The sequence below is a fragment of the Equus asinus genome, chromosome 3 (assembly GCF_041296235.1).
Source record: "Equus asinus isolate D_3611 breed Donkey chromosome 3, EquAss-T2T_v2, whole genome shotgun sequence".
Taxonomy (NCBI): domain Eukaryota; kingdom Metazoa; phylum Chordata; class Mammalia; order Perissodactyla; family Equidae; genus Equus; species Equus asinus.
In genome coordinates, this window is record NC_091792.1 from 157,958,562 (window position 1) to 157,971,203 (window position 12,642).

Genomic DNA, 12,642 nt, shown 5'->3' on the forward strand with positions numbered 1-12,642 from the left:
CGGGGTCATAGCTGATGCATTCCTACCTCAGCGCCTGGCACAGCGCTGGCACTTAGCAGGTGCACAAACGTTCCTTGAATGGAATATTGTGGTCCCAGGGACTAAAAGCCACTGGGGAAAAAACCAACTATGGCTTAAACTGAGGTTCTTTGATGAAAGAGGCTTCTTGTTAACAGAAACAAGACACATCCCACACCTCCTCCCTCACCATGACTTCTCGCCCCCTCGCCCACCCGTCAAGGGACCAGCAGCGCCTGGAAGTCCAGCCTTGAGCACCCAGGCCCCTCCCGCCTGCGCTGCAGAGCCTGTCGGGAAGACACGGAGGCTGGGTGGAGAGCACGGTTTTATTAGTAATATACACACGGTCACGCCGGAGGCGCCAGTCTGCGGGCTGCACTGTGTCAAACAGCAGAAAAGTCAATTAGTAAAGCTGGCGATTCAAGTGAGGCTCTACAGAATGGGGCAAATGGGCTGAAAACTTCCATTTCCATCGCGAGTTTCTTTTGGTAAAAGTTTTTACTTTATGAATTAAATACATTGAGAAACACAGTGAAAATCTATTTACAGTCATTTAAAATGGGCACTGCCAACATATTTAATTTAAAAAATCCTTCCTGTTTCTTGTTTGCTTCTTTCAAAGAGAATTTTAAATATGACTTTAGTTTTTAAAAAATACAATAAGGAAATAATTACATTCTCAATATGAAAACATTTTACAACTTATAGCCACGGTCAATCGATGAATATCTATAATTTAAAAGGTGATGTTTAAAGTTAATAATTCCTTTCTCATTAGAAAATCAAATACAAAGATTATCTTATTAAAAACACCTTTGGTCCCTAAGAATTATGATCAGATGATCCCGTTTCAAAAATATCTTTCATGGCAACAATGAAAAATACCTGATAATACTTGTACACTGTGAAGTCGAGCTTTTCTGGAAGAATGGAACAGGAAACATTTCACAAAAGATGGGCAAAAGGATGCATCTGAAGCCAACAGCTCCCGGGGGTGAGGTCTCCTCCTCCACAGATGGCAGCAGTCCCCCCACAACTTGGGGGGCCACTGAGAGGTGGGTCTGCTTGTATTGTGATGCTGTGTGTGTAGACGGCACAGAATCTTTCTTTATTTTTAGTTTATTTCACAGTATCAACCCGACCCATCGTGGGGATAAGAAGACAAGAGTAATAAAAACAGGAACAAATAATTACCCTCTTTAAAACTATGCCATGGCTTGAAATTATTTTTCCTATTAAAAAAGTTATTTTAGAAAAAAGAGGAAGGCAATAGTTTCACATTTCACTGTTGCCGGGCCCCTTCTGTGAACTGGGGAGACCGTGCACGCACTGCAGCGGGGCCGGCCAGGCCCGGGCTCCTGGGACAGGCCATCAGTAAGGACCAGCGTCTGTCTCCTGGACCTCGGTCAGGCCCTGCCAGCCGTAGGCTGGGCTGCAGCCAAGCCCGAGCAGAGAGGCAGAGGACACCGCCTGGTGAGCCAGGTCTGTGGGCAAAACTTACACTTCCCCCAGGGAAGCATGTTGACAGAGATAATATTCTCTTCTGGAAGGAAAAGATGTGACCGCAAACAAAGGAGTTTTGCCCACGCTCCCTGTGCCCACCCGCAGCTTCAAACCCGTCCCCTTGGAAACGTGTACACCAACTCCAACTGTTGGCACGATTGAAACAAATCTGAGACTCCTTCCTCAGGGTGGCCTTCGGGGCCCAAGACACAAACTTTCTGAAACAGACTTTGCAAAAGATGGCAAATCTCCAACGTCTCAGAGTTGAGTGGGGCTTTTGGAAATAGCTGAAAATCCTTCAGGGACAAGTGAAATGAACAAGGTGGAAGACGAGGCGTGGCAACACCAGGGTGTAGGAATGGAGGGGACAAGACCGGCGGCACACACACGGCGGGCAACCGGTCCCCAGAGTCAGTCCCAAGAGAATAGCTCTGGAAAGATCCGCGTTTGGGAGGCCACGCCCATCTGACGGGGGAGTCCCGGCATCTGGGGCCACTCCCCAGACCGGCTACCCTGCAGTGGACCCAGCCTGAGGCCGGCGAGGGCGCTGCTGGCTTCTCTGATGCACACAGATGGGCCCTGCCTGACCCTCCACAGACTCTGGGCAGAGGAGGGCGATTGCCTCCACGTGTCCCCGCTCAGTGGTGACACAGCAAGCACCATGACCATCGCTTTGTTTCTGTGCAAAAGGTTGGTGAGTAAATAAAAAACATTATAAAAATACAAAAACGGAGGGGATTTTGAAGGTTGATGACACAAAATATAGTCAGAAGCAGACCCTGAGGCTGACAACGTGGCCTCAGCTTCTAAGGGAGCCCGTGAGCTGCAGAGGTGGCCACTTCATGCCAGCCCCTCCGTGTGGCCACCGCATGCCTCTCCTTGGGTCAGGATCCTGGTACAGTCTGGCCAGCACTCTGTGGGCATGGCCATCTATTAAAGGGATGGGTGATGTTTCTAACGGACTCTGACTCCCGCCCGTGGCACGTGCCCTGCCCGCAGTGAGGGCCGGGGTTGGGCTCCCACCCGCCTGGCCGGCCTCCTCACAGTCGTCCCTCGGCCGCCCAGAGGCCACAGGGCTGCGCTGGGAGGGTAAGAAAATGAGATCACTGTCAGAACTGCGACAAGATGTCTAACGTGTGTCTAATATGTACAGATATAAATTAAAAACTATATTTATTGAACATATACAAATAAATAACTTATTTTGAAGCAAATGCTTTAAACTAACTTTCTGATCAAATCTAAGAACCTCGAGGGGACGCAGGCTGTCACAGTAGCCAGCGTCGGCAGCCTCATCTCCCCGGGACCCATTTTAAATGGCTCTGTGGAACACAACGGGACTCGTTTAAGTTCACCATTCTCTTTAAAAGGCTTACGGTTATGAGAGTGAGTTAGAATGAACTAAAAACTGGGGTTTTTTAAACACAAAATACGTGCACCCAGAGTCTGAGGACCAGGGGCCAAATCCTGCCTCCGGCACCAACTGGCCATTATCAGGGGTGGCCCGTGGAGGCAGTCGGGGTGCCGTGGAGGGGACGCTCTGCCAGTGGTCCGCCGCCAGCCCAGCAGTGCCCACCCTGCCGGGCCAGGGTCGGGAGCGCAGGCTACTCGTGCTTTCCCTTCGTAACGACGACGGAAGCCCGGCAGTCGTCTGGGCAGAGGAGGCTGACAATCAGAATGACCCAGGAGGCTCAAGGGGAGAAACTTTGGCTGGAAGGCAGCAAAAACCTACGGTGATCAAACTTTTTGCCCTTTACAGGAAATGAGCTCCACACAATGCAGAGCGGCCCAGCTTCCTATGGTGACAGGAGAACCATGGGCCGGGGAAGATGGGCCCGAGGGCGGGCTCCCTCCTCCCGCCTTCCCCCTGCGATCTCCTGGGCTGGATCTCCCGGGCTGGATCTCCTGGGCTATCAGCGGTGCTGGTGGACGCGCCTCAGCTGCTCAGCTGTGAGGAAAGGGGCTGTGGAGCGAGAGCGCCAGCCGACCGCCCACGAGCCCAAACGTTCCTGGCAGATGGCTTTGCAGTCAATTCGAGTGTCGCGGGACGCCTCTTAAACAGCTGCCAATTCCGGCTGTCAAACTTCCTTGTGGGCTGGAGGCCAGCTTCCTGCCCTAGTGGATCAGATCAAACACAGCCCCCCCAGGGCTCGGGGACCCGGTCATCAACCGTGACCCCTAACCAGGAAGGCCTGCGGATGGCGTGGCAACCCAGCACGTGCGGAAAGGCCGCCCGGGGGAGGCACCGGGAGAATGTTTCCTGCCGTCTCCTCCTGTATTTGCCAAGAACGCTCCAGGGAGGGACGAAATGGTACTACCGGGCAGTCCTTGCTTCGGCAGGAAGAGCTCTCCACGTGTGGCCTCGCTCCCCTGAGCCAGTCTGCAGAGCCTCCTGAGGGCCTGACTCACGTCCTCAGCAGTGGCTGCCCTTCCCGTAACCCAGAACTCCGGAGGCGGGTCCCTCTGGAGACAAAGGAGAGTTAGGCTGGCTCTTAGACCCGCAGGGTAGGAACCAGCTCCACCTAGGAGCCCCGTCCGTCCCCTCCACGCCTGGGCGTCTGATCGCTCCAAGACACACACAGAGCGCGCAGACAAGGACTGCAGGAGAGCCTGCCCCGCTGTATGGCGAGAACACCGCTCGGATCTGCACGGAGAGGCAGCAGGCGGGGCCCTGCTCTTGCTCCAGGATGTTACGTTCTGCAGTTTCCAGAACCTGCTTCCTTTTCAAAGGATTGACAACCCAATTGGTACACGGCCTGCAGGTGTAAGTCTAACCACGACCGCTGTGCGGCTGCCCAGTTCTGGAGGGCCACCCGCCGGCTGGGAAGGGGAAGAAAGGGTTTGGGATTTGGGGAAAAGCAGAAGGACACACATCAGTGGAGTATCAAAAGCACACGGCTGCCTTTCAGAAGCAGTATAAATCATCCACAAAATACGACACAGAATCTCCGAAAACCCTTGGAGCTAAGTGCGACACACAATAAAAAAGAGATCTTTAAAAACTTCAGAAAGATTGGCAGCTTTTCATGTCCTGATGACAAAGGCATCTGTCCAGAAGGAAAAAATGAAAAGGTAAAAAACGCTTCACAGCATGATTTTCTCGTCCTTTTACCTCTAGTGACGAGGGGGACAGGCACGTGGGGAGGGGCCGCTGGGACACCAGTTCCTCCCGTTCACGTCGCAGTGACAAGTCCACGGGTCACGATCGGCCCGAGAGGCCGCCCCGGCCACTCGGGCCCACACCCCTCCACGCCCGTCCGGGTCTCGGCCAGGGCTGCTGCCCCATTCGGCTTCAGCCTGGGGCTGCGCTGAGCTGGTTAGAGCGCTCACTTCACTGGGTAGAGAGACGTCACTTCTCCGTCCGCTGCAGGTTCTTTCACAATACCTTTTCATCCCTTTTGTTTTTGAACAGATACAGTTGGAAACCAAAGTGTTACCAGTAAATTTCTTTAAGGGCACCATTACACAGTAGAAGGGATACACGTGGGCCGGGGCCGGGGAGGGCGTCCGAGCCGGTCAGGAACGCCCGGCCCGCTGCCGAGCCCTCGGCGTCCCGCGCTCGCCGGTGTCGGGTGGGGCGGCGCCGGCCCACGCTGCAGCCGTCCTGCGGTCCTCTACGTCCCGTTCTTCAGCTCCCACTCCTAACAAGTGAAGCAGAGAAGTGGGGTACAGATCAAAGCAGCAGGGGGTCAGGCCACATCCCACAGATGTCTGTGACCCAAAAAGTGTGGGCACTCAGCTGCTGTGCAAAACAGCATGGCGGTTCCTCAAATAATCAAATAGAGTTACCATATGATCCAGAAATCAGATCGACCTGAGTCCCACCAAGGACTCTGAAGGGCTGCTGAGCATCAAAGGAGAAGACGTGTGTGGAAGTTCCCACCACAGGGCCTGGACCGTGCAGCCTGGTCACCACGCAGGGACTGTCCCCCTTGGTGGCACTGTGTGCAGCAGGGCTGATCTAAGCAAACGCCTGACGCCCATTGTCTTCCCAGGGCTTTATTAACTGGGCCGTGAGTACACTGCACACCTTTGCATAGTGCACAAAACTACCAATTCCTCACCTTTTCTAGAACCAAAGGTTCAAGCTTAATTAATGGTTAAAAACACAGCATTAGCAAACGTGGCAGAAACAAAACCAAAACTGAGCTACTGTCCACAAGAAACCACACGTGAGCGCCTTCAGGCACCTGACGTTCCAGCCCGCCGAACCGCTCAGGCACGGCGGCTCTGAACCGCAGGACCGCGGCCACCACGCCCGGGCTTCCGGAGCTGTGCACGCAGCTTCCCCGGCTGAGGGCCCGGAGCAGCCACTTCTGAGCCCCCTTCTGAGCTAGGAAGTCCTGTGACAGGGGCCTTGAAAGCGTCCGACTTTCCGGACTCGCGCTCCCATGTTCAGAGCGCTCCTCATTGGGATCTGGGGGTTGTCATAGGAACACCTCCTGGCACGACACTTCCCGGGCCCAGAATGAGTCACACTCCTCCGGTCCTCAGATAAAGGCGGGGCCGGCCGACAAGACCACATGTGTGATGCCCCTGCAAGTGGGCTGATGCTCCCAGAGTCGAACGGCCAGGTCACCACCCCCTCCCTGAGTTGTGGGTGCCTTGTCACTGTTCTCAAGAATCCCAGAAAAGCCCTGCTCCATCCTATTCTCTTAGTGAGGCTGCGGGCAAGGTTCCTGGATGCCTCCACGGTGTGACTGGACCCGTGAGCAGGGACAGCCACTTCCCCATGAGTGTGCGCCACTCTCAGAGGCCGGCGGTGCGTCTGAGTGGGCTGTAAACACACATTTCACATCTACACCAAGAGCTGGCAGGAGTGAAGAGCACCCACGTCTCTGGACAGTGCGAGCTGCCCTGGAACTCGAGCCCCTTCGAGGCTGGAGTGGCATCATTGTAAACCTGATTTCTTTGACAGTAAACAAAGCAAATAAATGAAATGCTTTTACTGCCTTTCTCATCTGCAAATAATTAGGGGGACTTTATTGGACAGCTCAATCCTAAATAGCTCTCAGCAAAACACACTCCTCTGTGAACAGAGCCTAACAGTTACAAGCTGACAGCACCTGATGGATGCTAATGAAAGGAACGGAAACGACACACACTAATTCCTCTTTCCCCCCAGCCTACCCACACACAGTCTGCCGTCAAATGCACTGGCTGCGAAGGACGGACATCCTGGGACGCTGCCCATCACCACAGCCACCGGGGACCTTCCTGCGAAAGCGCCAGACACAGCAAGCGGGGAGCACTCATGCTCTTCTCTAACACCAGACCTGCTTTCAGAAAACAGTGCATTTCTAGCCAATTTGGAACGGGTTCCAATGCTGCCAAAGAACAAAGTAGCGACAGCAATTCGAGGCCCCGGAGACCAGGAGGGGTGGACACCTGGCCTCCACGTGCGTCAGGACCAATTAACTTCATCGGGACGAATGAATGTACTTGTACCAAGTACGAATTTTTGTGTGACACACTTTTAGTGACCACAGTCAACAACAGTTTGGTCTCATAAACTAGAAATCGGTTTTTAAATTTTCTGAAGTTTTTAAGATTAGCATCAAAAATTGATAGTGGTTGGGGGTTGGCCCAGTGCGCACGTTCCGCTTTGGTGGCCTGGGGTTCACTGGTTCGATCCTGGATGTGGACTTGGCACTGCCTGGCACGCCATGCTGTGGGAGGCATACCACGTATAAAGTAGAGGAAGAGAGGCACGGATGTGAGCTCAGGGCCAGTCTTCCTCAGCAAAAAGAGGAGGACTTGGCAGATGTTAGCTCAGGGCTAGTCTTCCTCAAAAAACAAAAATACAAAACAAAATTATTAGTGGCCAGTCCCATCAGAAGCCCAGAAGATACCACAGGATGGACCCAAGAGGGACCTACTGCAGCCTCAGATGGCGGATTTATAATGCCGGGCATGGGGAGGGGCTGGAGAGGGGCTTATGCCTGGACATTTTTTTTTAAAGGATCTTAGTGGTCACCTGGTCCAATCTCTACTCCACCAATAAGAATTCAAGCCAGGGGGCCAGCCCTGTGGCACAGCAGTTAAGTTCAGTGCACTCTGCTTCAGCAGCCCAGGTTCACCGGTTTGGATTCCGGGTGTGGACCTGGCACCGCATGTCAGCCGTGCTGTGGCAGCGTCCCACATACAACGTGGAGGAAGATGGGCACGGATGTTAGCTCAGGGTTAATCTTCCTCAAGCAAAAAAAGAGCAATCAAGTCAGGAGAAGCCAGGAGTCCTGCCCCTTCTGAGACGGAAGCAGAGCTGCTGGTTTTCCTGGCACCAGACAACAAACGCCTCTAAGGTTCTGGTCTTTTTTGCCTTTGAATTCCCAAAGGAGGCAGTTCCTAAAGGAGCATCTGCTGTGGGAAGAGCTTGGTAAACAGTCCTGAGATGCATCTAACAGCAGGCTGTCCCGACTGGAACGGGAAGACAGCGCAGCTCCCCCATCCCTCCCACAAAAGCCTGAAGCGGGAGAACGGCCGGGCCGCCTGAACCTCGACCCGGGGAGGGGCGGGGCTCACCTTGGCCTTCCGAAGCACGTGCCCCCGGCAGGGCGAGCTGCTGGCGGCCGGCTGGCTCTTCTTGAGGATGGCCGCGCTGTTCACTGGCACGGGACCCTCTGCATCGCTGGTTTCGCAGCTGGACATGGGCGAGTTCTCCAGAGTCCGATGCCTAAAAACCGGAGACTGTTAATGGAAAGAGAAGACTCGTGTGAGGTATGATTTCCAGGTCATCAGTATTTTCCAGAAGGAAAGTAGCTTAAAGGAAAAATGGGTTTTGGAAATAGAAAAAAAAATAACCACAATAATAAGGACCACCATGTAGTCAGTGCCTGATTTGGAGAGCACCTTCGAAACGTCCACTTTACAGACAGAAAGACCGAGGCTCAGAGCGATGCTCTAACCTGCCGGTCACGGCTGGGACAGGGGAAGGAGCGACTCCGTCCATGTCTTTTGTATTCGTGCGGCTCTTCCAGCCGTATCACGCAGCCTCCGAGGTCGAGGTCTTTCTAATTTCTACAGCTCTCGCATCTGAAACACCCAGGCTGCAGAGCCGCTGGTGACCAGGGCCAGCGGCAGCGTGGAGCGCGAGCTTACAAACCAGCCGCACAGGCAGGGGCTGGCGGGGCCCCCCGAGCAGACTACCACCACGGCTCTCTGATTGGCACAGCAGAGTGTGTATGCCAGGGGAAGGCGTTTTCAGCAAGACTTAAAATGGAACAAATGCGTCTTCAGTGGCCCAGACCGCCCCCTGGTTCTTCCCTACAAGACTGCAAGCTGCTCTGTGGGAAGAGCGTTGGCAATTAGCTGCCCACCCGAGTGGAGTCTCTGAGGAGCAGGGCTCCCTGTTGCTACTGGGTAATCGTAACTCAAAAACCTGGGTTCGCTCAGACACACGTTGCTTTAGGGGAACAGTGTTTCCACGGCCATTAAAATAGGTCACTGAGCATCCCCTTGAGGGCTACTGACCACAGACCCCACGCAGCCGCCGTACTCGGGTTCTCTTTACTTGGGAATGCTTTTGAAAGGCAGCCTGGGCCGGAGGGCGTGGGGGTTGGAGGGTTTGGGAAACAGGCCAGAACACCACCATCCGTCTCTGGCAGAGGCCAGGCCACCTCCTGAGCAGGTGGCACCGACATGCCTTTGGGACAATGCGTCCAACGCACCGCCATGCCAAGGATGCGGTCAAGCTGGAAGAGCATGCACAGCTGTGACACCGGGCAGGTGATGGCAACCAAAGTCCAAGGAGACGCTCTCGGGGGACGGGAGCAGCCGAGCCCCAGGGTCTGCGGGCAGGCAGCTCAAGGAGACCGGCCCTGCGCCTGCAGAAGGACGAGCTGGGCCATTTGGGCCGAAAGAAAGAAGGAAGAGCTGACAAAAGGGGCCAAGAGGGAAGCCTTGAGAGAGGGCGAAACCCAGGGGGGTGTGGGGTCGCCACAGACAGGAAGCCACTAGCCAGGCCCAGATGTCTGACCCGAGAGGTAAGGATTTAGGTTCAGAGGCCAACCTCGGCGAAGGCAGGTTCAGGCAGGAGCCAGACCTTAGCGAGCCGAGGATGAGTGGGTGAACTGGGCACCGTGGGTGGTGACAACGGTTTCCAGCAGTTCACTCTGGATGGGAACGTGTGAAGCACAGGGCAGTGACCAGAGGGGAATGTGGGGCCAAGGCGGAATGGCTTTTTTAAGCTGGAACATGGCAGAGAATCTTTAAATGCTTTGAAGGGAGCCGGCCAAGCTGAAGATAGAGGAGGAAGTCAGGAGAGACTGGCACCAGAGCCCAGCACCTGTACTCCAGGGGGGCCCGGGATGACGATGCTGGCAGCTCCTCAGACGCCCTCCAGGGAGCTCAAGAGGCCCAGGGGTCCAAGAGGTGTCCTGCCTCCAGACCACCTCTGATGAGGGTCACCAGGGCCCACAAGTCTGTATGCCGTGAGGAAGGACCCCGCCCACACCGGGGGGAGCCCACAGCCTTACCACCTCTGTCCAGGTGGCACTGGCTGCTTACGCCCTTGGTCCCAGTTTCTGCTGGATACTGAGATGCCCCTGGATTCTGTTTTCCACTACGCCCCCCGCTCCACTGCTGTGCTGCCTTCAGAGCACGTAGCAACATCTGACAGCACACACTTTACTGTCCAGGTCCTTCACTGGAACACGAGCTCCACAAAGACGCACTCGCATGGTCACACTGGCTGCCGTGTGCCTACGGCAGTTCCTGGCACACAGGAACACAGCATGTATGCATAAATATGAAACCTGTGGAATGGATGACTGAGTATACAAACTAACGAACACACGAGTGGACGAACACTTTCTCTGGCTGGGCGCTGCGACAGGAGCGTTCACACACACGCCCCACATGGTCAGCAATATGATGATGCCTGTTTCACAGATGGAAAGCATCGAGGCCCAGAGAAGGTGCAGAACCCCGCAGCCTGGCCTGTTTGAGGCTAGAGTCTGCTTTCCCAAACGCTGCCCTGCCGCGGCCAAAGGAAGGGCGGCCCAGCTGGCGGCGGGGGCCCGGTGCAGCTCCACCTCGCGGCTTGATTATTACTCTGCAAGTGCAAGGAGGCCATCTTCTGAAGTGGGAGGCTGCCCGGTGGAGGGGCCGGGCACTGGGGTTTGCAGGAGAAGGGAGGAGTTCTGAGACAGCGTCTGTGGAGGACAGCAGCATGAGGTGACGACGGCGAGGCAGCTGGGCTGCTGGGCGAGGTGAGGGGAGGCCGGGACTCGGTGCTGCTGCACGTCCGTAAACCCACCCAGGACTCCTGGGAGGGGCCTTGGGGACCTCAGCCAGGCTGGGTATTTTGCCAAGGGGGTTGGAAAGAAGGACCTGACATGCCAGCATTTGGGGTGCTGGTGGGGTGCGGGGGAGGGGAGACATCTGGGGCTTCAGCTGAGAAGGAAGGGGCTCAGTTCAGGTCTGTGCTGGGGCAGCTGTGTGCTCTCAGGCACTTCACTGTACTTGTCTGGGCCTCAGCTTCCTCATGTGTAAAATGGAAGCAATTACCTCAGACTCACAGGTAGAGAGAATTTGATGGAATAATCCCGTGAAAAAGACCACAGTAAATTCTCAGATGAGAGGGAACGGTAAACCACTGAGGGTGCTAATTCATGTCTGAAAAGCGATCTCCATCCGTCCTGTTAGATTCTAAGAGGGTACAGACTGTGTTTTGAAACATTCATTCCCACTTCCCCAGCACCTGGCAGAGTTCTCAAGACTCGCTGGACATTTTATAAGAATCTGCTACATTGAATTAGTTTCTCTAATGAACTGGCATCAAATTAGGATGTGATTCCAAGGAGATAAAAAGAGTTGCACCAATTATAATCAGACTCTGCGAAGGGGAAGAAAACAGACTCAGTGTTCCCACCACCTTTTAAAAAGTTCAGAGAAAGAGAGTGGGCGGAGCAAAATGGCGGGTGAGCTGACCCGAGATTCTCTCCCCTCCAAAATACAACAAAAGATTGGAAGAACTGAATTTCAGAGAATAAACATAATGCCAGCTCGTTAGAGACCTACAATACCAAGAAGGCGGAGATCATAAACCTTGCTTACACCCTCGGAGGCACTGGAACGGTAGGAGAGAACATCGCTCCCTCCCCTAGAGTCTGCGATCGCTGCGGCGCGGGTCGGGAAGGAGCGGGAGAGGGGCCGCGCGACTGGGGGATCATCCAGGACTCCTGCCTCTGGTTCAGTGGAGACCCGCTGACGGGGGGGAAGCTTCTGTCCGTGGGGACCCCATAAACCAAGGGCCTCGGGAGACCAGAGAACAGAACTGATCTGAACCCAGACCAGCGCGTGTAACAGCCCCTCCCCCCCAGCAAAGCCAGTGGGCGCAGCCATCTTGCCCCAAGGCAGAGAGCTAACACGCCGCTCTCGACCCCCATCTAGTGGCGACAGGCTGTAACTGCAACTGAATTCTACCACCATGAGAAAAAACCGCTCCTCTACCATTCAGCAATTTATAAAAGCCCCAGACCAGAAGGAAAACAATAAAAACACAGAATTAAGTCCTGAGGACTTGGAATTAGGTAAACTAAGTGATAATGAATTCAGAGCAGCTATAATCAAAAAACTCAATGAGGTAGAGAGAAAGATAGAGAAACAAGCCGAGTTCTGGAGTTACTTCACAAAAGAGATTGAAATCATAAAGAAGAATCAAACAGAATTACTTGAGATGAAAAACACAATGGACCAGATAAAACAGAATATGGATTCCCTGAATGCCCGTGTAGACAACATAGAGGAGAAAATTAGCATAATCGAGGACAGACAGGCTGAATGGCACCAGACAGAGGAAGAAAGAGAACTAAGAATTTAAAAAAATGAGGAAAATCTCTGAGAGACAATGGATTCAATGAGGAGTAAGAACATAAGGATCATAGGAATTCCCAAGAATATGGAAAAGGAAAATGGAGCAGAAAGTGTGCTTAATGAAATTATTGAAGAGAATTTCCCAAATCTAGGGATCAATGGAGAAATGTGTGTAGAGGAGGGTTTTAGATCTCCTAGATTTGTCACTGTAAAAAGACCCACCGCAAGGCACATAGTAGTAAAGTTGGCAAATAGGAAAGATAAGGAAAGAATACTCAGGGAAGTAAGAAAAAAAAAGAGAATAAC

The 12,642-nt window shown here is 53.8% G+C and overlaps 1 protein-coding gene across 7 annotated transcripts in view; it reads right to left on the reverse strand.

The window, feature by feature from the left end:
- Window positions 1-330: 330 nt before the first annotated feature.
- Window positions 331-12,642, reverse strand: part of AFAP1 (actin filament associated protein 1) — a 162,469-nt gene continuing 150,157 nt past the window's right edge. For all 7 annotated transcript variants that reach the window (XM_070506283.1, XM_044767883.2, XM_070506285.1 and 4 more), the window contains 2 exons: window positions 8,044-8,208; window positions 331-5,162 (listed from right to left, as the gene is read on the reverse strand). In XM_070506283.1, coding sequence (XP_070362384.1) covers window positions 5,136-5,162; window positions 8,044-8,208 — 192 coding nt within the window. In that variant the 3' untranslated portion in view covers window positions 331-5,135. The remainder of the gene's footprint in view (window positions 5,163-8,043; window positions 8,209-12,642) is intronic.